This window comes from Sinohyriopsis cumingii, chromosome 5, assembly GCF_028554795.1.
Source record: "Sinohyriopsis cumingii isolate HCF-2022 chromosome 5, ASM2855479v2, whole genome shotgun sequence".
Taxonomy (NCBI): domain Eukaryota; kingdom Metazoa; phylum Mollusca; class Bivalvia; order Unionida; family Unionidae; genus Sinohyriopsis; species Sinohyriopsis cumingii.
The window spans coordinates 42,705,560-42,731,200 of NC_142965.1; the positions used below are offsets into that span (position 1 = coordinate 42,705,560).

The window sequence follows — 25,641 nt, forward strand, 5'->3', positions numbered from 1 at the left end:
TGTAGAGGGATTAGTGCCAATTTCCATTAATGGTCAGTCAGACAACAGTCGTCTTTCCTTGTATATAGGGATTAATGCAAAGTCCCATCAATTATCAGTTACTAAATCCACTGCCTGGTCAGCTCAAGAGGTTTAACAAAGATTTTTTCAAGTGATGCTGAGCTGCCATCGAATGGTGACAGTATAACTATCAATAAATAAAAAACCAAACTTTAAACAAATTTTCAGACACTGATCATCAGCATTTGACCAAATATCAGGCAAAATGCCACTGAATAGGACTTGACCAAATTTGACAGAAAATATCCTGACATAAACACCTTTAAAGTTTATACCAATCATACCAATTTACTATCAGATATGACCACCATTGCAAACAAATTGCTAACAAAATTTTCAGAAATCACTCAGCAGAATTTGACTACATTTAACATAAAGCATCTTGACATAAAGTTTATACAAGCGATGCCAATCTGCCTTTAAATATGGCTGCTGCTACTACAGATACCATCTTAAGTAGCTTCTTAGTCACTTACCAGAATGGTACTAAATTTGACAGAAAGCATCCTAGTTTGAAAGCCTTTCACATTTGTAGTAGTGATGCCAGTCCACTGTCAAGTAGCCATTGCTAAAATTACAGAAACATGTATGCAGTTTTATCTCAATAAAACCACTTAACAGAATGTGACACTCTGACAGAAAACATCCTGTAATTGACAAATGATGTTCATGTGTCATTAGATATGATGGTGTAATGACTGAAAAAAATTGTTCAAACGATTACTTTCATAGAATATGGAATCAAAAGCTTTGGAAGACATTTATACAGAAATAATCCTGCTTATTCAGATTTTAAAGCCAGCTGCTCCTACAAGTAGGCAATAAGGCAGATGTCAGCCAGGTGACCACTTTTTTATGAATTGCTTTGTACATGTTGTGGTCATTATTAAAAGATGCACATATAGACAAATCTTTATCCTCCCCTAAGCTATGTAAGAGTTATTGCCCTTAATATATACCAACTTATAAGCCTGGCATTTTTGATAACATAGACATGCACTGGGGTCCAAAACTCAATATCATAGCATATTGGAGTCCAAAACCCAGTATCACAGCATATTGGGGTCCAAAACTCAGTATCACAGTATATTGGGGGGTAAAAAACTCAGTATCACAGTGTATTGGCTCCCACACTCAGTATCACAGCAATATTGGAGTCAAAAACTCAGTATTACATCATATTGGATCCAAAACTCAGTATCACAATGTATTGGGGTTCAAAACTCAGTATTACAGCATATTTTGGTCCAAAAAGCAGTATCACAGTATATTGGGTCCAAAACTCGGTATCACAATGTATTGGGGTTCAAAACCCAGTATTACAGCATATTGAGGTCCAAAACACAGTATTACAGCGTATTGAGGTCCAAAACTCAGTATTACAGCATATTTTGGTCCAAAAAGCAGTATCACAGTATATGGGGTCCAAAACTCAGTATCACAATGTATTCGGGTTCAAAACCCAGTATTACAGCATATTGGGGTCCAAAACTCAGTATTGCAGCGTATTGGGGTCCAAAACTCAGTATTACAGCATATTTTGGTCCAAAATGCAGTATCACAGTATACTGGAGTCCTAAACTCAGTATCACAATTTATTGGGGTTCAAAACTCAGTATCACAGTATATTGGGGTCCTAAACTCAGTATCACAATGTATTGGGGTCCAAAAAGCAGTATCACAGTATATTGGGGTCCTAAACTCAGTATCACAATGTATTGGGGTTCAAAATTCAGTATCACAATGTATTGTGTTTTAAAACCCAGTATTACAGCGTATTGGTGCCCAAAACTCAGTATTACAGTGTATTGGGGTCCAGAACTCAGTACCACAACATACTAGGGTCCAAAACTCAGCATCACAATGTATTGGAGTCCAAAACTCAGTATCGCAGAGTATTGGAGTCCAGAACTCAGTATCGCATAGTACTGGAGTCCAGAACTCAGTACCACATTGACTCTAAGAAAAACAATAGATTTCTGCATGATATTTTGAGTTTTATAATGATTAACAGGACCAAACTCTGTGGATGACATGAAACAAGAAAGATATATATTCACTTGAGGACAGATATTAAGGTCACAAGGACTGAAAAAAGGAAAAAGAATTTTAATAAAACTACCCAAGTTCTTTATAACATGCCTTGACAAAACTTTGTAAATGTCTTGACAAGGAAGACTTATCACATGCCTTTACAAAACTTTGTACATGTCCTGCTTTACTGACAAGAAAGACACCTATTGATTTGGAGGCTAAATAATCAAAAACATATTCCACAAAAGGTCTAGAGTTATATAGCACAAGCCATCACCAAACATTGTGCATGGTATGTATTTGAAAGAAAAAAATCACCTGTTGATTTGGGTATCAAAAGGTCAAGGGCATTGACAGAAAAATAAATAGTTTATGAAGAGATTTAAGTTCTCAACCATGTACATTCACCAAAGATTTTGGATTGCTTGCACTTTTTTTAAATAAAGAAGCCCATTAATTTAGTGGTTGAAAGTTTAAAGGTCAAGTTCATTCACTGAAAGAATAAAAATGGTGTTTACATTATTATTGTTGTTATTGACCACATACCTTGACCACTATTTAAGGATGGTTTGCACTTCAGATAAGGAAGAGACCTATTCAGTTTTGGGGTAAGATAAGGATGAGGCCTATTCAGTTTGGGGGTAAGATAAGGATGAGGCCTATTCAGTTTGGGGGTAAGATAAGGATGAGGCCTATTCACTTTGGGGGTAAGATAAGGATGAGGCCTATTCACTTTGGGGGTAAGATAAGAATGAGGCCTATTCACTTTGGGGGTAAGATAAGGATGAGGCCTATTCACTTTGGAGGTAAGATAAGGATGAGGCCTGTTCAGTTTGGGAGTAAAATGATCTCAGTCAATTATGATTGAAATAGATATGATTTTTGCACAATAACTTACCTTTGGAGTTGCTGCACAAAATTTTGTGCTTGGTTTGCACTTAGGGTAAGAAATAAACCTTTAGACTCTGAAGTCTAAAGGTCAAAATTCCTTAATAATAATAATAATAATGATAATAATAATAATAATAATGACCTTATTTAAAGAGGGTAACTCAATTAGCTAAGAACTAATCTACCTTGAGGCCCTTATACAAAGGAATTTATATATTTTAGCTGCATCTCTGAAGCCACCAGATATATTGGGTTTGGAAGAAGGAAATAGAGTGGGCATTTCTAATCTCAACTGGAATACTATTCCAGAGCAGAGTTCCAGAGTATTGGAAACTTTTTTTTAAATAACTCCTTTTTTGGTTTGGGAATTTTATACTGTTTGGTAGACATGGATCGCAGGTGGGGAGTATTACCAGGTAGCATATACTGGAATAGTGATTATAAATATTCAGGAGCACTATTATTGGATATCCTGTACATTAATTTGGCTTTTCTCAAACAGATTCGGTCTTTAATAGGTAATATTTTTTACTTACCAGCTAAATTTTCCTTGTTTCTTTCTGAATTGATATTAGCCCAAATGCTCTTTTTTGAAGATGTGCCAGCTTTGCTATGTTTTTATTATTTGAATTACCCCATAAAGTGGGGCCCCGAGTGGCCGAGTGGTCTAAAGCGCTCTCCGTTACGGATCACTGCCATCTCACCTCTGTCTGCGTAGGTTCGAGTCTCGGATTCAGCCAATGTGGGTATGTGAGAAAGCTTGCCAGTAGCTTCTCGAGGGTCGGTGGTTCTTTCCGGGGATTTCCTGGGTTCTTCCTCCACCATTAATACTGGCCGCCATGTATAGCCTATCTTGTGCTGAAAAATGGCGTTAAAACATACAACAACAACAACAACAACAACAACCCCATAAAGTATTAGTCTAAATAGGGTTGTGTGTAACTGTTATTAAATAGTTTTCTGTGCCTTTTAGGAAGAAAATGTCTTATCCTACTGAGAAGCCATAAACTTGAATTGACTTTTTTACTGATATGTTTGATATGTTCAGTCCATGATAGGTTATTATCTACCAGAACACCAATTAGTCTATCATGACAGACCATTTCCAAATTTGTATCCTTCCATGTCAGACATAGTTCATCACTATCAAGATTTTTCCTTCTTTGCCATGTTGAGATAAGTAATATTTTAGTTTTACCAGTATTTACCACCATGCCATTGCATGTGCACCAGTTTTCCAGTTTGTTTAGGGCATTCTGTACAGAAATTTTGAGTTCATGCTTTGTATTTTGGATGTCTGACAATGTTGTGTCATCTGCATAGAGATCTGTATATGATATTGAGTCTCTTAGTAAAAGTGGTAGGTCATTAATAAATAAAATGAATATTAATGGACCTAGAATTGAGCCTTGTGGTACTCCATATCTAATGGTTTCAGGTTCAGACAGAACATTATTTATGTAAACATGTTGTGTTCTCTCATTTAAGTGAGAAGTAAACCATCTAATTGTTCCTTCATCACACTGGTATATTTTCAGTTTCTTCAAAAGGATTTCATGATCCACCATGTCAAAAGCTCTCCTGAAATCTACAAATACAGATCCTATTATTCTACCTTGGTCAAATGCTTGAAGCCATTTATCAGTTAGAGAGATCAAGGCAGTCTCACAGGAATGGTTCTGTCTAAAGCCTGATTGGTTAGAGTGTAACAGCAAGTGTTTGGTTAAATATAACATGAATGAGCCATGGACATGTTTTCAATCAATTTTGACAAGTTTGGTGGTATTGAGATTGGTCGGTAGTTATCAGTGTCATCCTTAGAACCAGATTTGTGAATAGGAGTTACTTTTGCAGTTTTCCATATTTTGGGGACAGATGAGGTTGCAATACTTAAATTAGTTATGAATGTTATGCTATCTACAATAGCAGAGGCAGAAGATTTAATGAGTCGTAGACCAATCTGATCAAGTCCTGTAGCTTTCTTGGTATCAAGTTCACTGAGACATCTTTTAACAAAGTTTTTTGATACTGGTTGGATAGAGAAATATACCTCCTTAGAGATTTTGCTGCTGTAGAACTTTTTCAGTTCATTAAAGTTGTTTTCTGTCAGTGGTTCTTTTAACTTTGTGGTAATGTTGGTGAAATTCTTGTTAAGTCGAATAAGAAAATAATGGTTTCTTCATGACACATCCTTGACCAAACCTGAAACAGCCATACTCCACTAGTGGCTCCACAGAGGACTATTAGGTGGGCATATGAGGTACTGTACATGATTTTCTTGTTGACTTAAGTTGGATGCAGTGCCAAAACTTTGTGAATACCAGGTCTTTAATTATATCATCACATACTTGTAAAATGCAAGTTAATTCTAGAAAATACAAGTTGAGATTGTTGAGATTTCCTCTCCTGCATCTTTTTGCCAGTGCTGAAATTTCCAGTGATATCAGAAAATCATTACTATGTAAATTGAGCTCAATACCCATGTAACCTGGTACCTCCAGATGGTATAACAAAACTTACAGTGTTGGCATTAATTCCATGAGATGTAATACAGTAATTATGTGGCCATATATCACACTATCACATGATGACTGGGGTCCACATAATAATAATAATAATAATAATAATAATAATAATAAAGACTTTATTTACAGAAGGTAACTCTAGTTACAGAACTAATCTACCTTGAGGCCTTCTATCAGTTATGTACAATATATATAGTATATACAACATGATGTGAAGAATTGTGCTCGACACTAAATAATTTCGTGATTTTAAAAATCAAAGTATCAAGCCTGGAACATATGCAGAGGCATCTGTGAACACATAAACATAAATAAAATATCATCCTCCATTGAAAAATTCAACTGTGAAAATGATTCAAAATTACAGAAAAGCAGACGGTATTTATTGTACTAGAACTATTCAGTTGTCTAAAGATTTCGTCCGAGACATTGATTATGAAAAGAAGAAATGCTAGGAGCCTGCCTTATGTCACTGGGAATGTTGTTCCATACCAGTGGACCACTATATTGAAAACATTTTTTAAACAATTCCTCCTTTGGCCTTGGTATAATGTAATTTTTACTTCTTATGGACCTTAAATTTGGAGTACCATCAGCATCTCTTTGGTGAAAGATATTGCTTAGATAGACAGGAATGGCTTTTCTGGATACTTTATACATCAATTTGGCCTTTCTAAGAAATATTCTTTCATGTATTGTTAAAACCTTTTTAGTATTCATTGCATCCTGAAAATTATCTATACATTGTCTTATGTCATGTGTTTAGGCCTAAATAAACAGTAACAAAAGGAAGAGTGAAAACAACAAGCTTTAACAAATTTAACAAATAATTTATTTCCCTGTAAAAACTCGGTAAAAATTTTAAAAAATAAGAACTTATGGTTTTAAGAATCAAATCCAAAAATAATCCAAGAAAATCCATGAATTAAATTTTAGAAGTCCTAATAATGAAATGTTCTAATGAATCCAAGTTAGATTCATGACAAAGAATTCAAGATGGAAGGCGATAACGTATACTGTAGCCTTTGTGGTGTAGGAATGTCTACAGTGCTTTGTTATTCACAAACAATAATCCAGTGTTTGAATTAATGAAATGTATTTGTCCAAGAATTCTATGAGCACATAAATTTCCAGGAAAAAAGAATTAATCCTTTTGAATCCAAAATAATTTGAATGAACATTAAAATAACTCCAAACTGACACAACAAAAGAAACACCTTTATGTCCAAGTGTTTAGAAGCCCAACTGAGAGATATTTCTGTAAACAATGATTATACAGTAACTCAAAACTCAAAACTACTTCCCAGATGACGGTCAAATTTCCAGAACCTTTGAGAAGTATTTGCATATAAAAGCACATAGTCCCAGTATGACCTTGACAAAAACCAATCATTTTACTCTAAGAATAAGATAAAAATAAAAAGTTGTTTACTTCTCTCACTGATTTCTGAATTAAGGTTGGGAACTAGGTCAGCTTTAGGTGTTTACAAATGAACAGTCAAGGGCAAACTATTTTCTGGAAAAGTATTGAGTTCTTTGTAAACAAAACTACATTATTTTGAGATATAATGAAATCAAAAATAAAAAGATTTTAAAACTTACAAACAAATAAATTAAATCAAATATAAATGAAATCAAATATATGTAACACTTCCCCCCATAAAAAAGAAAGATTTATATGATAAAGCTTTCTTTTTACCATGGATTACATGAGGTTAAAAAGAACTCTTATAAATTCCACACAGTGTGCATGAAATAATACATTGTTATACATGGGAAAGTGCATCTGCTATTAAATTATCTTTCGCTAGATGTGACTGATGTCAATATCATATTCCTGTAACAACAAACTCCACCTTAGTAGTCTTTGATTTTTATTTTTCATCTTGCCGATGAAAGTAAGGGGGTTGTGGTCACTAAACACAATAATCAAAGAAGAAGCTGAACTAACATAAACTTCAAAATGTTGTAATGCAAATATCAAAGCCAAACATTCCTTCTCGATTGTTGAATAATTTCTTTTGTGTTTATTTAATTTCTTAGAAAAATAGCACACTGGAAGATCAATACCATTTTCATCTTCTTGAATCAAAACTGCTCCAACCCCAACATCACTTGCATCAACAGACAATTTAAATGATTGGCTGAAATTTGGAGCTGTAAGAACTGGTGCACTTTTAAGTATGGCTTTTAACTTGTCAAAAGCCTCCTGACATTTTTCAGTCCAAAGGAACTTGTTTTTCTTACTCAATGAATTTGTCGGGGTTCAGCAATTATAGAAAGATTGGAACAAAATTTCCGATAGTATCCAGCCATACTTAAATATCACATCAGTAGCTTTTTATTTGCAGGCACAGGGAATTCAGTGATAGCCTTGATCTTAGCATCTATAGTTTTAACTTGTCCATGTCCCACGATGTCCTAGAAAAGTTACACTAGCATGGCAGAACTCACTTTTGGATAAATTAATTGTCAAACTTGCATCTGTGAGTCTGTCAAACAATTTCCAAATTGTTGCTAAATGTTCTTTTTGCAATTGTGTTTGTCTTTCTTTCTTCTGTTTGTAAATGCATTTGTTTTTCTTTCTTTCTTTCCTCTCTCTCTCTCCTCTTTCTCATATTATAACTGCATTTGTTTTTCTTGTAAAAGCATTTGTCTTTCTTTCTCTCTTTCTTCCGATTGCATTTGTTTTTCTTCTTTATCTTTTTGAAGTTCCAGCTTCCTCAACTCCAATTCCATCTTGTATTTTAATTCTAATTCCTTTACTTTTGTCAGAGTCTGATACAGATTTACTGACTGAAACCAAAGCACTTTTATCCAAAACATTCTTTTCTACCAAGTACTGGACCACAATATTTTTTATTTCTTGCTTTGTTAATGAAGCCTTTACCTCAAAAAGATCATATTTTCTGGCAAGTTGAATTTATTCATCTTTTTTGAAAAGGTCTAATTGGTCCTGGGTAGGGCTTGAAAGAAAGATTCCACTTTTGATGTCATTTTTTTAAAAAAAGCTTTCATAAACATGGGGAATTCAAATTTCAAAAACCAAAGTTTCCTGAAATATTTTAGCCAAAATTCAAAATAATCCTGGATGAGCCCCCAATTCTTATGTTATGTGTTTAGGCTTGAGTGAACAGTTACAAAAGAAAGAGTGAAAACAAAAAGCTTTAACAAATTTAACAAATAATTTATTTCCCTGGAAAAGCTCTGTAAAAATGAAAAAAATAAGAACTTAGTTTTAAAAATCAAATCCAAAAATAATCATAGAATAATACATGAATTAAATTTTAGAAGTCCTAATAATGAAATGTTCTAATGAATCCAAGTTCAATTCGTGACAAAGAATCCAAGATGGAAGGCGATGACATATACTGCATCCTTTGTGGTGTTGGAATTTCTACAGTTCTGTGTTATTCACGAACAATAATCCGGTGTTCCTAGTAAAGAAAACTACATAATTTTGACATATAATGAAATTAAAAATAAAAAGATCTTAAAACTTACAAACTATTAAATTAAATCAAATATAAATTAAATCAAATATACATAACAGTTGATCTAGAATTAAATGGCAAACTCTCTTTTGGAGTCTTAAAAGTGTTGCTATGTTTGAATTAGAGGTATTACCCCAAATTACATTACAAAAGACCAGATATGGCTGAATATAACTTTTATGAAAGATGACCTATACTGAAGAGGAACGTATGTTTTGATTTTCCTCAGTAGCCAAAGATAAGAATTAACCTTTTATTGAAACAAGTAACATTGTTATCTACGAATACACCAAGAATTTTATCATGAGAGGTCATATTAAGGCTCACATTGTCAAATATAACCTGGAGTTTGCTGCTCTCTAGCCTTGCCCCTTTTTGTTTGGTTGTAACAAGTAGGGCTTTCGTTTTTTCTGTATTTATGATCATACTATTTTCCTTGCATCATACATGAAGTCTGTTGAGAGCATCTTGTAAGTTATATTCAAGTACCGTTTTGGTTTTACCCATCTCAGACAGTGTAGTATCATCTGTTTAGAGGTCAGTGGAAGAAATTGAAGTTCCAATCTTAAGAGGTAAATCATTGATAAATAGAATGAATAACAGAGGTCCAAGGATATAGCCCTTTGGTACTCCACAATTAATATTTTGACCACTTAAAGATGCTTTTTGCACTCTACTGGTTAGGTAAGAAGTAAACCAGTTTAGGGAATTTTAACTGCATTGATAGATTTTTAGTTTTTCAAGCAAAATGTCATGGTCTACAAATGCTATCATGCCATATACCATATCAGTACCACATCATGCTATATACCATATCAGTACCATATCATGCTGTATACCATATCAGTACCACATCATGCTATATACCATATCATTACCATATCATGCTATATACCATATCAGTACCATATCATGCTGTATACCATATCAGTACCATATCATGCTACATACCATATCAGTACCATATCATGCTATATACCATATCAGTACCATAACATGCTATATACCATATCAGTACCATATCATGCTATATACCATATCATTACCATATCATGCTATATACCATATCAGTACCATATCATGCGGGGCTTGAGTGGCCGAGTGGTCTAAAGTGCTCTCCGTTACGGATCACTGCCATCTCACCTCTGTCTGTGCTGGTTCGAGTCTCGGATTCAGGCAATGTGGGTATGTGAGAAAGCTTGCCGGGAGCTTCTCAAGGGTCGGTGGTTCTTTCCCGGATTTTCCCGGGTTCTTCCTCCACCATTATTACTGTCTGCCATGTATAGCCTATCGTGAACTGAAAAATGGCATTAAACCCAACAACAACAACAACAACAACCATATTATGCTATAGGCAAACAAATCATTTAATTAAATATTGCATGTTTATATTGTCACATGTAACTACCATGAATAGCTGGTTATAAGTCAAATCAAAATGAAAATGACAAAGATCAAAGATCTGCCATAGCATAATGCACCTGCAGATTAGGGTTTATGTTGTTTGTTGTACTGATTAATCCAAACAAACTGCACATACTCAGATCTCTCTGTGCATTATAAGATGGCAGATCTGAGTATGTGCAGTTTGCAGTTGGGCTTGTCTTATGAGCAATTATATAGTATACCAAAATGGGGGAAGACAAAACTGTGGATTTTATTGTTGCAGTTATCAACCTCTTGCATATTAAACAAGAATTAGTTAAAGCAGTTATTATATATTTAATATTAATTTTGCTGGCAGAGAGCCATTCATTGGTAAATACCTATAATGTATCTAAAATTGGCAACTTAAGTGCAAATAGTTTGAATATGTGTACTCACCAGACACCAGCCAATATGGTAGTCTGAGTATGTGTACTCACCAGTCACCAGCCAGTCTGGTAGTTCGAGTATGTGTACTCACCAGTCACCAGCCAATCTGGTATTTTGAGTATGTGTACTCACCAGTCATCAGCCAATCTGGTAGTTTGAGTATGTATACTCACCAGACACCAGCCAATCTGGTAGTTTGAGTATGTGTACTCACCAGTCACCAGCCAGTCTGGTAGTTATCTCAATAAAAACATACAGCTATTCTCCAGAGGAAAAAAGTAAATGCAATATTCAGTGTAATTTTGTTTATGGCTGATGCAGATGATAAAAGGGAGTATTATGATTGATTATAATAGCAAATTCATCTACCCCATAATCTTAAATGATTCTATTCAATATCCAGAGTCCACTCTTACCAATGATTCTGGAGCTGCTGTTTGCATTTCTGTCTCTAAAATTAAAAAAGGAATAAGGTAGTTGGGAGGGGGAATAAGGTAGTTGGGAGAGGGAATAAGGTAGTTGGGAGGGGGAATAAGGTAGTTGGGAGGGGGAATAAGGTAGTTGGGAGAGGGAATAAGGTAGTTGGGAGGGGGAATAAGGTAGTTGGGAGGGGGAATAAGGTAGTTGGGAGAGGGAATGTGACAGTGACTAAAACTGCTCCAGACAACTTAGGCCATAAACTTGTTTCAGCAGGTGTGTTGGACAGTTGATGAGCAGGCATCTGTGATTTATTGTTTCCCTTAAAAATTAGTCTTGTAGTTACCAGTGGAATCATGGTATTCACCCTGTTTTTTGGAAGGGTTGTGCATTTTTGTGACCAAGATTCAGCTTCATCATGGGGATGTGGGAGAGGAGAGTGGTGTTATTGACATTAACAAGTTGCTCAGTATTCTGCAATTAGCTTTGAAGGGCTTGATATGTGATCAGGTAGTGGACTTCCTAGCATAAAATGATCAGGTAAAAGTATATGTTGAAGAAAAATATTTTTGTCCAAAATTTGATTTCTCACTTGTGTTAGCAGGTAAAAGACATAAACAAAAATGTCAGCATTTATAAAAATGTTGTGTTAAAGTTTTAAAAATTCATGTAACATATACAATGGCATGATTTACAGGTGAGAAGTGTTCAAATCATGTAACATTCATGATTTACAGGTGAAAAGTGTTCCAATCATGTAACATACATGATGACATGGTTACAGGTGAGAAAGAAGCATTCTTCAGACTTCTGTTTTTCCAGTACTTCAAGCATGGCATGTTATGATACTGTGTCTGTCTCTGTAACACAGTCACTTCCTTAAACACTTGGTAGAATTCACCAAACTTTGTACATCATTTATCCATGATATCACCATCGGCAATTTTTAGGGACCATACTATAACTGCCATGATATCACCATCTGCAAGAGATGTATATTTTTGGACCATACCATACATGCCATGATATCACCATCTGCAAGAGATGTATATTTTTGGACCATACCGTACATGCCATGATATCACCATCTGCATGAGATGTATATTTTTGGACCATACCGTACGTGCCATGATATCACCATCTGCAAGAGATGTATATTTTTGGACCATACCATACATGCCAAGTTTTCTGGGTCCAGATCAAAGATTATTAGTGTAACAACCATATTTGTCATAAATTTAAGCCTGAAAAAATACATTGTACAAAAACTAAGTAAATTACCTGCAGTGAGTAATAGTTAACCAGCTTTATTCATTTCAGTTTGTCTGTCCAAGCACTGTTGAACTTGCAAACATATTTCTTTTTTTGCTGGCATATTTTCCTTCAAATCCATTATCATATGCATCAACATGGTACCAAACTTATATTTCCAAATAGTTCAAGAACTGTTTTATACTTGTCAAGTTGCCTGCAAACTGTTATACACAACACATTACTCAATATTGAAATAGTGATGAGTAAAACAACTTACTCATGTCAAATAAATACATTAGTGCATGTCACACACCACAATTCGATTGGATGTTAGGTTGATAACAACTTGATTGATGGATAACGATAGTTATGAACAGTCTATTGAATGTTGTTGCTGGAAATAACCATGCTTAGTAGATGTTGTTTAAAAATACTTATGCTTGGCAGCAGTTGTTCTAGTTTAAAATATCTGTGCTTGGCAGGGTTTTGATTCCAGGAATTTTTTTCAGCAAATCAGTAACGCAAAAGATGGAGTTAAAAATTAAAAGACTACTGGAGATTTGAGAGACTTGGCATGTATGCCCTCCCAGTGGTGTCATGGAAGGGATTAAAGGCCAAATTATGCATGTTATGACAATTTGCAAGAGACATATAGTTTTTTCCCCTTCCCTGGGTAGAAGCCAGTAAAGGCCAAATATAAACAAACTGCTTTGAGAATATTGCTTGACCAATTTTAAACATGCATGTAATGGCATGAGGACAAATAATATATGTAAACATATTTAAGACATTACTTCTGCATCCAAAATCAGGGTAGGGGTGAGGGGAAGGAAATATATGTAGTAAAACAAAAACAAGTTGAATGTAGCTTTTGTATTTGTTGTTGTTATGATTATTATTATTAGTAGTAGTAGTATTGTTATTATTATTATTATTATTATTATTATTTTTATTATTATTCACAGATTCAGTTAAAGATGGCGCTGATTCAGGAAGAGCTTCTAGACCTTAAGGTTCAGTTAGAATGTTCTGGATATCACAAGAACATGGACTCTGATGTAAAGCTTATAACCAAGATTGAAACCCTGAAAGAGCAGTTCCGAGAACTTTTGGTAGAGTTACGTAGGAGAAAGGCAGCTGAACTTGAGAGTGCTGTGCTTGTATCAGAGGAAGAAAGCACAGTGAGGACCTTTATTCTTCTTAAAAGATAATTGAAACTGGTGAAAACAATAATTAGAACTTCGATTGATTTCATTTATTCTGGTTGTTCAGATTGTATAATGCACTCTTGACATCTCAGGTGTTCAAGTGAGGTTGGGAAAAAATACTTGAGAACCTAGAAGAATTCACTGACTTTGGGTGGGCAATGACATACTCTTAAATGTGGTAGAATTGGGTAGTGAACCCAGGACCGCAGAGGTGCCAAGTGTGTGCAATAATGGTCACACATTAGGTTTATAAAGATCTGATGATCTACTCTTTTCACACATGGGTAAATTAGTGCTGTTGTCAATAGGTTACTTAGGTTGAAAACAGTATGTAAAGAACTAAATCCTTTTACATTTCAAACTTTATTTTCACTAAAATACATTAATATTGTCAGAATATAGTTTCCATAAAATTCTGTAATTCTTGCACATTGTAATAATGTTTAGCTCTTTTGGTCATGGATTAGAAGAGCTTATGGGATGGTCTTACGTCCATCATCTGTCCATTGTCCATCATCTGTCCATTTTACATCATCTGTCCATGCCTGTCATCCGTCATCCATTGTTCATCCATCCATTAGCATAAGGTTGTTATTGTTACTGGTCCATTACCACTTGGAGGATTACCATGAAACTTTACACACACATTCATCTAGTTGGTCCTAAATAAAGATGGTGCTTCTGAGACATCCCATATGTCCACCAGAGTGGCTATCTTGAAAATCTTGTTATTGCTACTCCTCCTGAATGGATGGTCTTATCTACATGAGGGTTTTCACTAAAAGAATTCTTATGATGATCATAAAAGAAAATTGTGCTAATCTTTTGTCCAGTATGGCTGACACAGTGGCCATCTTGAAAATCTTGTTGCTACTCCTCTTGAATATAAACACAAGGTTTTCACTGAAAGACTTTATGTAAGATCTTGTTGATCCTAAATAAAAATGGTACCAGCCTGACATCCAATATGACACCACATCGGCAATGTTGAAACTATTTTTAAGGCTTCTTCTCCTGCATGAATGGTCATATTATATTTCTTATGATGCCTTGTTGATCCTAAATAAAAATGGTACCAATCTGACATCCAATATGACACCACATCGGCAATCTTGAAACTATTTTTAAGGTTTCTTCTCCTGCATGATTAGTCATATAAAGATGGGGTTTTTGCCAATAGATTTCTTATGATGCCTAGTTGCTCCTAAATGAAAATGATGCCAGGTCATATACTGAATATGGCTTCCATGATAACTCTTAAAAACCTTGTTGTCCCCATGAATGGATGATAATTTTGATATAGGTTTTCACCAAAAGACTTCCAATGATGCCTACTTTTGTCCTAAATGAAAATAGTACCAAGTTGATATCCAATCTGTGCACCTAATTTGAAAATATTCTTATCACTGAAGAATATTAGAGATGGTTTCAATACTGTATTTGTGCAGGTAACAGAGTATACAATGATTTCACTGGGATACAAATTTGTGGAGTTACACTGTTAACCTTAATAGATATGTACTTACAATATGTTTTTTATTGTGGATTTAATTTTGCAGATATTTGTGAAATAGTGCAAAAGAGTAACAACTTAGAATAAACTGCATTTGAGTAATTGATACACTGTACTTGTTTATTTCCCACATCATTCAATCTATTTTAGGAAGATGATGATGAATTTGATGTACCGAGGGGGAGGTTCCGACGCAGAGCCATGTCAGTGTCCTCCAGGCTGTCCACAACATCTGTGTCTTCATCAATACGACCGCTTGCAGCAACACCAGTCACACCAGATGCTCAGGATTCACCACTGCTTTTCAATGAAAAACATGTATAGTATCAGTCACTTGTAGCAAAGTAATGCACAGTTAGCAAGTTGGATTGTTTTAGATCTCCTTGTCACTGACCTGAAGAGCTTATGGGATCGTCTTTCCTCCATCATCCATTTTCCATCTGTCTGTTAGCACATGTTTGTTTTCACTACTCCTCCCAAACTACTTAGAGGATCACCATGAGACTTCACATGCGCATTCATTCCATAATCTAGTTGGTCCTAAATGAAAATAGTTCTGCTTTAATATCCAGTATGGCCACTACAGTAGCCATTTTGAAAATCTTGCTATTCTTCCTTCTCCTGAATGGCTGTCATATCAACATCTGGTTTTTACAAACAGACTTCCTATGATGTTGAGTTCATCTGAAAAGAAAATGGTGCCGATCTGGCATCCATTATAGTGGCCATCTTGAAAATCTTGTAATTGTTACTCCTACTTGGGTAGTCCTATCATTGAGTTTTACTGAAAGACTTCTTATAATGTCTAGTTGATTAGAAATAAAAATGGTGTCAATCTGACTTTAGTATGGCCATCATGGCAGCCACTTTGAAAATCTTGTTGCAACTCTTTCTAAACAGAAAGTTATATTGACATGGGGTTTTCACCAAAAGACTTATATGATGTTTAGTTGATTCTAAATGAAAATGGTGCCAATCTGTTGTCCAATATGGCCACAAAGTGATTATCTAGCAAATCTTGTTGTAACTAATCATCCTGAATGGAATATTTTCTCCAGAAACGTTTTTGTAATTCCTAGATAGTTGTAAATGATAATGGTGCTGATAATGTGGGTCTTTTAAAATTTTGTTATCACTACTTCAGCTGAATGAATGGTCATATCAACATGGGATTTTCACTAACAGACTTAGAATGCTTTGTTGATTCTAAATTAAAATGGTGCTGATGGGATGGCCAATATGTGGCCATCTTGAAAACCTTTTTTTTAGCTACTCTTAAGTGGAAACTAATTTTGTCATGGGGTTTTCATTAGAAGAGGTTTGATGCCTGATTGGTCCTAAATGAAAATGATTAAACCTCAATTTGGTCACCGTGGAGCTACCTTGAATATATTGTTATATCTACTCATCCCAGATGGATGCCTATATCAACATTAAATTTTCACAAGTAGACTTCTTAAGTTATCTAGTTTGTTCTAAATGAAAATGGTGCCAGTCATACATCCAATATGGCTGCCACAATGGCACTTATGTTAATATTGTAGTCACTACTTTCCCATAATGGATGATCATTATGACATGGGGTTTTGACCAAAAGGCATCAAATAATGTCTACTTTCTCCTAAACGAAAATGGTGCCAATCTGACATCCAATATGTCCACCACAGGAACTAATTTGAAAATCTTGTTATCATTGAAGAATATGTTTTAAACACTCAGCAGTTAAATGAAGAAATGGTATTATCTTGAATTCCATGAAATTCAGAAGAGCATCTGCCCCTTTGAGGGACTCTTGCTTACATGACCAAATTTGTCCTGTATTTTCATTGCATGTAAAGTAATCAGTTTCATTTTACTGTCCAAAAACATAGTTAGATTTTTCATTTTGTATCTGACAACAAAATGGGATTAAAAATATATCATCCGAGCAATGAAATTAGCTCCAGCAGTAATGTGCTACTTATGAAATTAAAAAAAGCCAATTTTAAATCTGTATATGTTTGGTTATGAATGAGAAACAGACATTACTTACATAGCTACTGTGCTTGATATATATATCTATCCACCAGACGACACATCTATTAACTTAGTAGAGCAATGACTTGTGTGTTTTCATGAAAATCTACACAAGAAACTCAGATTTCATCACAATATAAAAAAGAAATGAAAGTATAGCCCACTTGACTATTTAGATTCACAGTATGCTATAAATGTCACTATTTTGTGTAATCTGGTTCAGAATGTAAGAATTCTCATCTTCATTGTAAGCATTACCATTTTCCAATATTTATGAAATTATTGAAGTGTATCAATTATTGAAAGTACAAAATCCACCTGACAAGGTAATTAACAGAGGACTGATGACTTGGAAACTTGGCTTACATATTTTTGGTCAAGTAAGCTTGTGCTTCCATAAGTGACACATTGATCAAACAGTTCCTTAATACGTTTAGAGAGTGGGCACAACTGAAGAGGTTTCAAAACGTCACTTGTGCAAAACAAGCACTCAGTTACTTGAACATGGGATTCTACTGACGTGCTGAACGTGTATTCAATTCTTAGCCTGTCCAAAAAAGTTCTTGACTGTGGAAACATCCTGCCTTTAAACAGTAGTACTTTGGTTCCTACATGCACTGTGACAGGAAATGTAACATATGAAATAGACACAAGTTATGGAAGAGTGCTTTGATTCCGACATGTACTGTGACAGGAAATGTCACATATGAAATAGACACAAGTTATGGAAGAGTGCTTTGGTTCCGACATGTACTGTGACAGGAAATGTCACATATGAAATAGACACAAGTTATGGAAGAGGAAAACACAGATTAAATTCAAACTTTTCTTGAAGTAGAAATACAAATAGATTACAAATATGAGCAAGGTAAACTTTTAAAAAAATGGAAGCAATATACTTACTAGTAACACCTGTAATGTTTTTTTCTTTCTTTTCTCCCTTTTTATTGTTTGTCTACATTATGTACAGTAAAGATTTGGTACAGGACGATAAGACTCTTCATGGCCAAGATGGACAATGTTTGTTTTTCTTGCCTCTTATGGTCATGGACAAGGCTACCACTGGAGGCATGAAATTAAAATGTTTTTTTTCCACTATCCCACGGGAAAACCATAATACAATTTTACTGATGCTGACCAAATGTCACTGATCCTGCAAAAATCAAATAGAAGTCAGTTATGTTTCTAATTCAACATTTGTTATTCATAAGCTCACAACAGTTGCTGTATTTCACACACAGGACTCATTGAAAGCAGGAAGTTAGTATTCATTTTTAGTATCTGATTCGTCATCTTTCCATTATAATCCTTGATGTTTGGCGACTTAAGGAGCAACATCATTGATGTGATTTTCAGGGATAATTTACAAAAGCTTTTACACCCATCATTAAATCATAATAAAGCTCACTTTCATATTTCTCAGAATATGTATAAAGTGCTCAAGATAACATCCTTTCCTAGGTCATGTTTCAGCTATATTTTTCCCAGCATTTCTGGTACATGTCATCATCTAATTTCTGATGTTTTGGTTGTGTTTCTGATGTTTTGGTTGTGTTTCTGATGTTTTGGTTGTGTTTCTGATGTTTTGGTTGTGCACCATACAAAATTCTCCACATCATTTATGGAACTTTACTAGTAGTAGGAACCATATAGTCAGTATTCTGCTGATGTGCCAGAAAACACTTCTACACACAGACATACTTTCCAAATGACACTGCACAATGCATCGAATGTTTATCAACAAAGATATAGATATTATAATACATTACTCATCATAATTCCTGAATATGTGTTGAGTTGGCTAACTCAGCCTTTTTTGACTGACCAGTAGTACATATCCTACATATTTTTTATCATCCATTTTGAAATCAGTGTTTCAGTTGTTCAGTACACAATAAAAACTATTTTGATCATAATCACCCAAATTTACTTAATGCAATGAATAACACCTGTCCTTTTCCACAATGGGATTTATTATATGTCATCAAATGCAAGATGGTGTTTGGTATTCAATTAACACAATAAACAGATAAATTAACCATGGAAGGGAATGTTGTCTTTTGTCTTATTTGATACATCTGACAAAATTCACTTGTTAATCACTGATCCATTTGCAAAATCTATGATCATGGATTAGTCGATTATCATTAAAATTTAAAAGTCTGCCATAATGAAAATCTTGTTATACCAACTTCTTAATGGTCAGTCCTCTTGACATGGTAAAAGAAACTTCATATGGCATTTAATTGGTCTTAAAAGAGAATGGTGCTGATAAGACTTTGATCTTGATGACCATATGGATAATCGTGTTATCACCAGTTCTCACTAAAATATATTTTTTACTTATACACTTCTCACTATATGGTTGGTCTTATGAAATCATACCAATGATAAGGTTTTTTTTAAAAAATACAAATCTTGCTTGTATATATTTTCCTTTATTTAAATGATGCTTATATAACATCAGAAATGTGTTTAATGATTTCCATTCAGAAAATATTGGCATGGCCACTTCTGATGAATGGATGGTCATATTGACATGGGGTTTTCACTAAAACGCTACAAAACATAGCTAGTTCGGAATGAATTTGATGTTCTAACTTTCTGTATAGCCGTCTCAAAGATCATGTTACCATTATTCCTCTTACTTGAATCTTGCAACAGCATGGGTTTTTTACACCTGCAGTATATGTTTGGTTCTGAAAGACAACGGTACAAGTCGGATCATCAACATATTCGCACATTTATGAGGGAGTTTTGAAAATCAGACCTAATTGACCTTGTGTTTGAGTTAAAGTCATTGCTTGCAATTTTTGTACTTCACTGAGCTTATAACCCAGGGATTTGTACATATGCAAGTGGATTTTGACTGGACATTGCATTTAGTTGCATTCCAGTGAACAAGCTGATAGCATTCTGACATTGATTTTAAGATCAAAGGTCATAACCTGGGTTTTATCTGTACTGGTTGAAAGTATGATAACACAATGGATTTGTATCAGCCATGTTTGTGGAATACCTTGGCTGATACAGGTTAAATAACTTGTTGAGTTAGTTTGGCAAAAAGATGTTAGATATGGATTCAACCAAACTTAATGTGTCTGAGACAAGTTGATTGATTCAAGATCAAGGCAACAACAATTAATTTTCTATTGCACTTACAAGTATTTTGTAAATGCATTAACTCAAACATGAGAAAACAATTTTTAAACCAGAACTGAATCATTGGAGTTTATCAAGAGATTATTTAATCAGAGATGGTTTCAGCACTTAACAGCTACAAAGAAGAAAAAGGCTTTCTTGGATTCCTGTTAGTTCTTTTCAACTGGAAGGACATCAACCTTTTCGAGGGACACTTGTTTATTTATAAGGCCATGTATAAATTTGATTTTCAGTATACCACCACATCATTTATCAGAGTTATTTCCCCTGGCTGCCCTCCTTGGTTTCTGTACCTTAACTTTACTATGGATTGTTAAATTTCTACACGACTTCATATGCATCTGAAACAGTTACAATTTCCCATGTTCCTCAACATCATATACCTTAGTTATAGCACCTGACTACAAGTCCTCCTAGCTTTAGTTTTTACAACAAAACTATTGATTTTACTCTTAGATTCCTGGATTTAAAACATTGAAAAACAATTTTAAATAATTCAGTTTTCAGTATTCCACAACATCATTCACAGGCATTATGGCCCCTGACTCAACTTTTTATTAATTTTGTTAACCCAAACATTGTTAACAAAGAATTGTTTTATTTCAATCAAATTTATCATGAAGATTTTATTGACCAGACCTTGAATAAATTTGATTTTCAGCATTCCATAACTTTATTTACAGGAATTATTACCCCTGATTACTTGTGCTCCTAACTTTGGTTTCTGCAACACAGCTTTACTGTTAGATGTTCACCAGATTCAGCATGAAAATTTCTGTTGGTGAGGCCTTGTAGTTCAATTTCTTTTACTGGGGCTTATTTGATTTCAAACAAATTTAGCATCTTTGAAATGAGTAGTTTCCTTCATTGCCAGACATCATTTACAGCAGTTATGGCTCCTAGCTGTCATTTAAAGGAGTTTTGGCTCCTAACTGTCATTTACAGGAGTTATGGCTCACAACTGTCATTTACAGGAGTTATGGCCCCTGTCATTCTAACTTCAGTTTCTGCAGCATTATTAACTGTTGATTGTTGGATTTCAACCAAATTTAGTGAGCAACTTTCTTGAGGACATTCTACAGATATTATGAGCTTCTGAGAGAGTGACGTATGTAAGGTAAAGCTATTTACATTTGCAACATGCACAGTGAAGAGAATGTTGGTATACCTCTATGTTACTTTCATGTACTGTGGCTGAAATTTCTTTGGATATTGCACTTGTGGAAATTGTACATGATCTAAGCACACAGCCAACTAAAATGACTGCTACCTTGTCTCATAAAATCAGCGTGAAATAGTCTATAGTACACTATCTTTAGCAGTTACAGTCGGCTCCACTTAAATGCAAATCACTTAATTGCATAGACCGCTTAAGTGCATAGCGAAAGTATGGTCCCGTTTTACATTGTAAATATACATGAATTCCATTTAAATGCATATTCCATTTATATGCATAGCTTGGGTCTGGTCCCAAAGCTATGCATATAAGCAGAGTTGACTGTATTTAAATGGGGAAACAAATTTTGCCAGACTAGACAAAAACAGCTTCTGAAAGAGCAATGAATGAATTATTACCAAATATATAAAAGCTAAAAAAATGGTTATCAGTTCTTTTTTTAACAATTTACCTCTGAAGCCCAGGAAGTGAAAATGACCAAGCAGAGCTAGCAGTTGTTCAAAAGGTGCACATCTGAAGTAAGGCCAAGTTGTATGCTCTATAACCCAATTACAACCATCAATCATAGATCAAAATAAAGGGAATTAAAAGTTTTTGAGCAATACCTAAGATATACAAGATCTTTTTTAAAGAGCCAGTATAACCAGTGAGGAAAACCAGGGAAATTCATTTTCTTTAAAAATCTGTTCCTATGCAAAATATGAAACTGTATCTTAATGATAACACATGGGTTTTATTTTCAGCATTCCTGTACAGTATTTACAGGAGTTATGGCCCCTGAATGCCTGTCCTCCTCACACTGGTTTCACTAGCATAACTTTACCATCAAGGTTTGGATTGTAACACATTTTAGCAATCACCTTTATATTGACAAAACCTAGAGTAGTTTGATTTCCAGCATTGTTTTATTTACAGAGGTTGTGTCCACAGATTGCTCATCTTCTGTTTTGTTGACACCTCTTAGCCCCTTTCCAGCATGTCTTGCTGGTTAGGACTTAAAATTGACACCCTGTGTTTCTGAAAATGTATTTTTATTTTGGGTTTCCCTTGTCCTCCCTAGGTGTTAGTGTTAAAGAAATTAATAAGTAAAATATTATAATTTGGTCAGGGTTACTCTTTGTGCCATTCTGTCATATCTGTCTAGTGACATTATCCCATAGCTTGGGTGGAGATGGGTCCTTCCTTCATATTGTTGGGAAAACAGTGTGCCTGTTTTCTACATCTCCTCCTTAGCTTTGAACTTAGGATAATACTTTATTTTCCACACTTTGCTTTTACAACAAAATTTTACCAAGGACATTTGGATTATAGCAAGATAGGGTGTGCAGCTTCATGTTAATGAAATCTAGAATGATTGAACTTCTGGCTTTTTTCCATTTACAAACGTTATAGTCTTTGGCAGCTTGTTGTCCTAAGTGGATTGTTGGATTTCAGCTACGTTTATATGCATCTTCATATTGAAAGTTCTCAGAAATCTTGTAATTAAATTTGTGTCAGTCAAGGTGGTGTTGTTTCCCTTTATAGAACTTAGCATCAAATAAATAAACTATGACCAAAGTTTCATAACTAAGGTTACACTTATCAACAGCTGAAATTAAACTCTGTCAGTCAAAATCACAGCATTGATGCTGTATATTTACTAATAACTAATTTCTACTGCATCTTGTTTCTATACAAAATGGAATTATCACACATCAATCACACTAGTTCAGAACAATGCACCCAGATCATAAAAAAGAAAAAAAAAGAGGAAGAAGAGGAAAACAAAAGAGAAGCACTTTCATTGAACTTGCAATTCATTCTTGAACATACTGCTGCACTTTTTGATAACCAAGGCAACACATTTGCCTAAGGGAAAAATGGAGTATATTGTTTTGCAGTATGGATAAGATTGCACTACAATTAATGTTGTGTCATGCTCAGACAAAATGGAGAGTATTTAATACTTAGATCATTATGTTAGAAGATTATTAAATTCTGAATAATTAGGCCACAATGAGCTGCTATTGAGAAAACTTCTTTTAGAACTGTAATTTGTTTTCTCTTGCTGTCACATGGCATCCATTGTCCAAATTAATTATTGGATGTGAGACTGAGGTCTCTATTGCCAGTATAATCTGTATTTCACTTATGTTTTGTTCAGTTCCCACCAATATCTTCAAATAATAGGAATATATAGTTTTAAAATATCATGTTTGATGTCCAGTATGATAGTAATTTTACAGAAGGAAGTCTGATTGTCATTGCTCAACTTGTGATTTTTTTGTTGGTGAGATTGTAAAATAGGGACCATAGATTTTATCACATTACCATCAAGTTTGCAAGTTATCTAAGCATGAATTAACACTAGATAGGTGTGTTTAATGAGGACCCAGTCTAACAAGCTCTACAGGAGAAATTGCATAATGGCTGTCAAATTTATTGCAGTCCATAGGTGAGGGACCCATTCAGATTACCAATAAAGTGTAATTGATTGACAGTTATCCAGTAACTGGTTGACGGTTATTGATTGGCCAATTATACCTGGATAACTTTTGGACACTTCCCCTTTGGACACTTTGATTTATTGGTCAAATTTGAATTTAAGATCCCAATTATCAGCTTTGTAATGGGTTATGCAATTGCGTTGTAGTTGAAATGTACATTTTCACCTATTAGAATGTTACACACAATGTACATTTTCACCTATGCATCGACGAATAAAAACATGGAGTCAAAAATGCTTTGTAGGCATGTAAATAAATCCCATCTTGTCACAATAAATTGAGAAATATTTGAATACTGAACTCATTTAAAAAAAAAAATATTTAGTGTTGTATTATTGCACCAATCATTGTCTTTCAATTTCATTGCTATATTTTCTGAATAGTTAGTTATTTTGAATTTTTAAAAGGATTAAAAGAAATTAAATTTTATCTGGGATGATTTCATCCAGTTCTTGGTCTAATACAGTGACACTTATATTGACCTCCAAGATTTCCTGGATAAAATTTACAGAAATTTTGATATTTCTAGCTAGATTAAATAAACAGTTATGGCAGTGTGATTCCAGTAGTATTGCCCCATTCAAATCACCTTTAATTATGCTGTAACCTTTTTCAAACGCAGCGCAGAAGAATGATTTTGAATAGACTAAATATTACTCTCAATTTTCAACACATCTTATGTGAATGTTTATTTTCATGAAATTATTAAAGAAATCTTGAATGGGGTGGCAAGAACACTAATAAAAGAATTATTGAAACTGATGAACCACCATCTTAAATAGGCTTATTGTGTTATGATGATGTCTGTCAATATATGTTTGTCTAACCCATAACTTTGTAATAGCTTGAGCAATTTTCATGAAACTTGCTCATGTAGCTATAATAACTAGAAGTCATCTTGTATGCCATAGCCTAAAGGTCAAGGTCATGGCAGGAAAGCTGTAATTATGTGATTTGTATCATTATATAGTGTCAAACTTAATAACAAATGAATAGATTTTGATGAAATTTTGCCTAACTATGTAATATTTCATGAGGATATGTCATTTACCATAGTTACAAAACTCTTGTGTCACAGTCAAAGTTACAATTAACTTGTATCCTCATATGGAGAATAATTTTTCAACCACTTAAGTCATTTAAAAGAAACTTTAATCAGTTATAAATAATGCATAGACATGTGTGTCACATACCATTGCCATGCCACCTGCCTCATGGTGAAAGTCACAGTAAGGGAAAATGTGCCAACATGTTTCCTTCTCTGTAGTGGAATTTTAGAACCACTGAAGATATTTAAATGAGTCATATGTCAAAACTAGCCATGCCATACCTGAAAGTCAGTGTCATGACAAGGTAGTATAAATCAATGACTTATTTTTATATGTGCATATAACCTTTGAGAGAATAAAGATATTTTAATCCAACAGTGGCATTATATATCTATCTTGACTTGAGTGTATTGTGTACACATACTCACTCTGCATCAAGGTCAAGGTCACAACAATATGTAATTTAAGCCAGTGGTTTATTTCTTTATCCAAACTGTTACTTTAGGCCATGCTAGATAATTTGATGAATTTTTACTATGT

At 34.3% G+C, this 25,641-nt stretch overlaps 1 protein-coding gene across 3 annotated transcripts in view; it reads left to right on the forward strand.

Moving 5' to 3' along the window:
- LOC149799033 (uncharacterized) overlaps positions 1 to 25,641 on the forward strand; it is a 159,263-nt gene that overhangs the window by 122,894 nt on the left and 10,728 nt on the right. For all 3 annotated transcript variants that reach the window (XM_089957990.1, XM_089957991.1, XM_089957989.1), the window contains exons 4-5: positions 13,456 to 13,671; positions 15,362 to 15,529. In XM_089957990.1, coding sequence (XP_089814116.1) covers positions 13,456 to 13,671; positions 15,362 to 15,529 — 384 coding nt within the window. The remainder of the gene's footprint in view (positions 1 to 13,455; positions 13,672 to 15,361; positions 15,530 to 25,641) is intronic.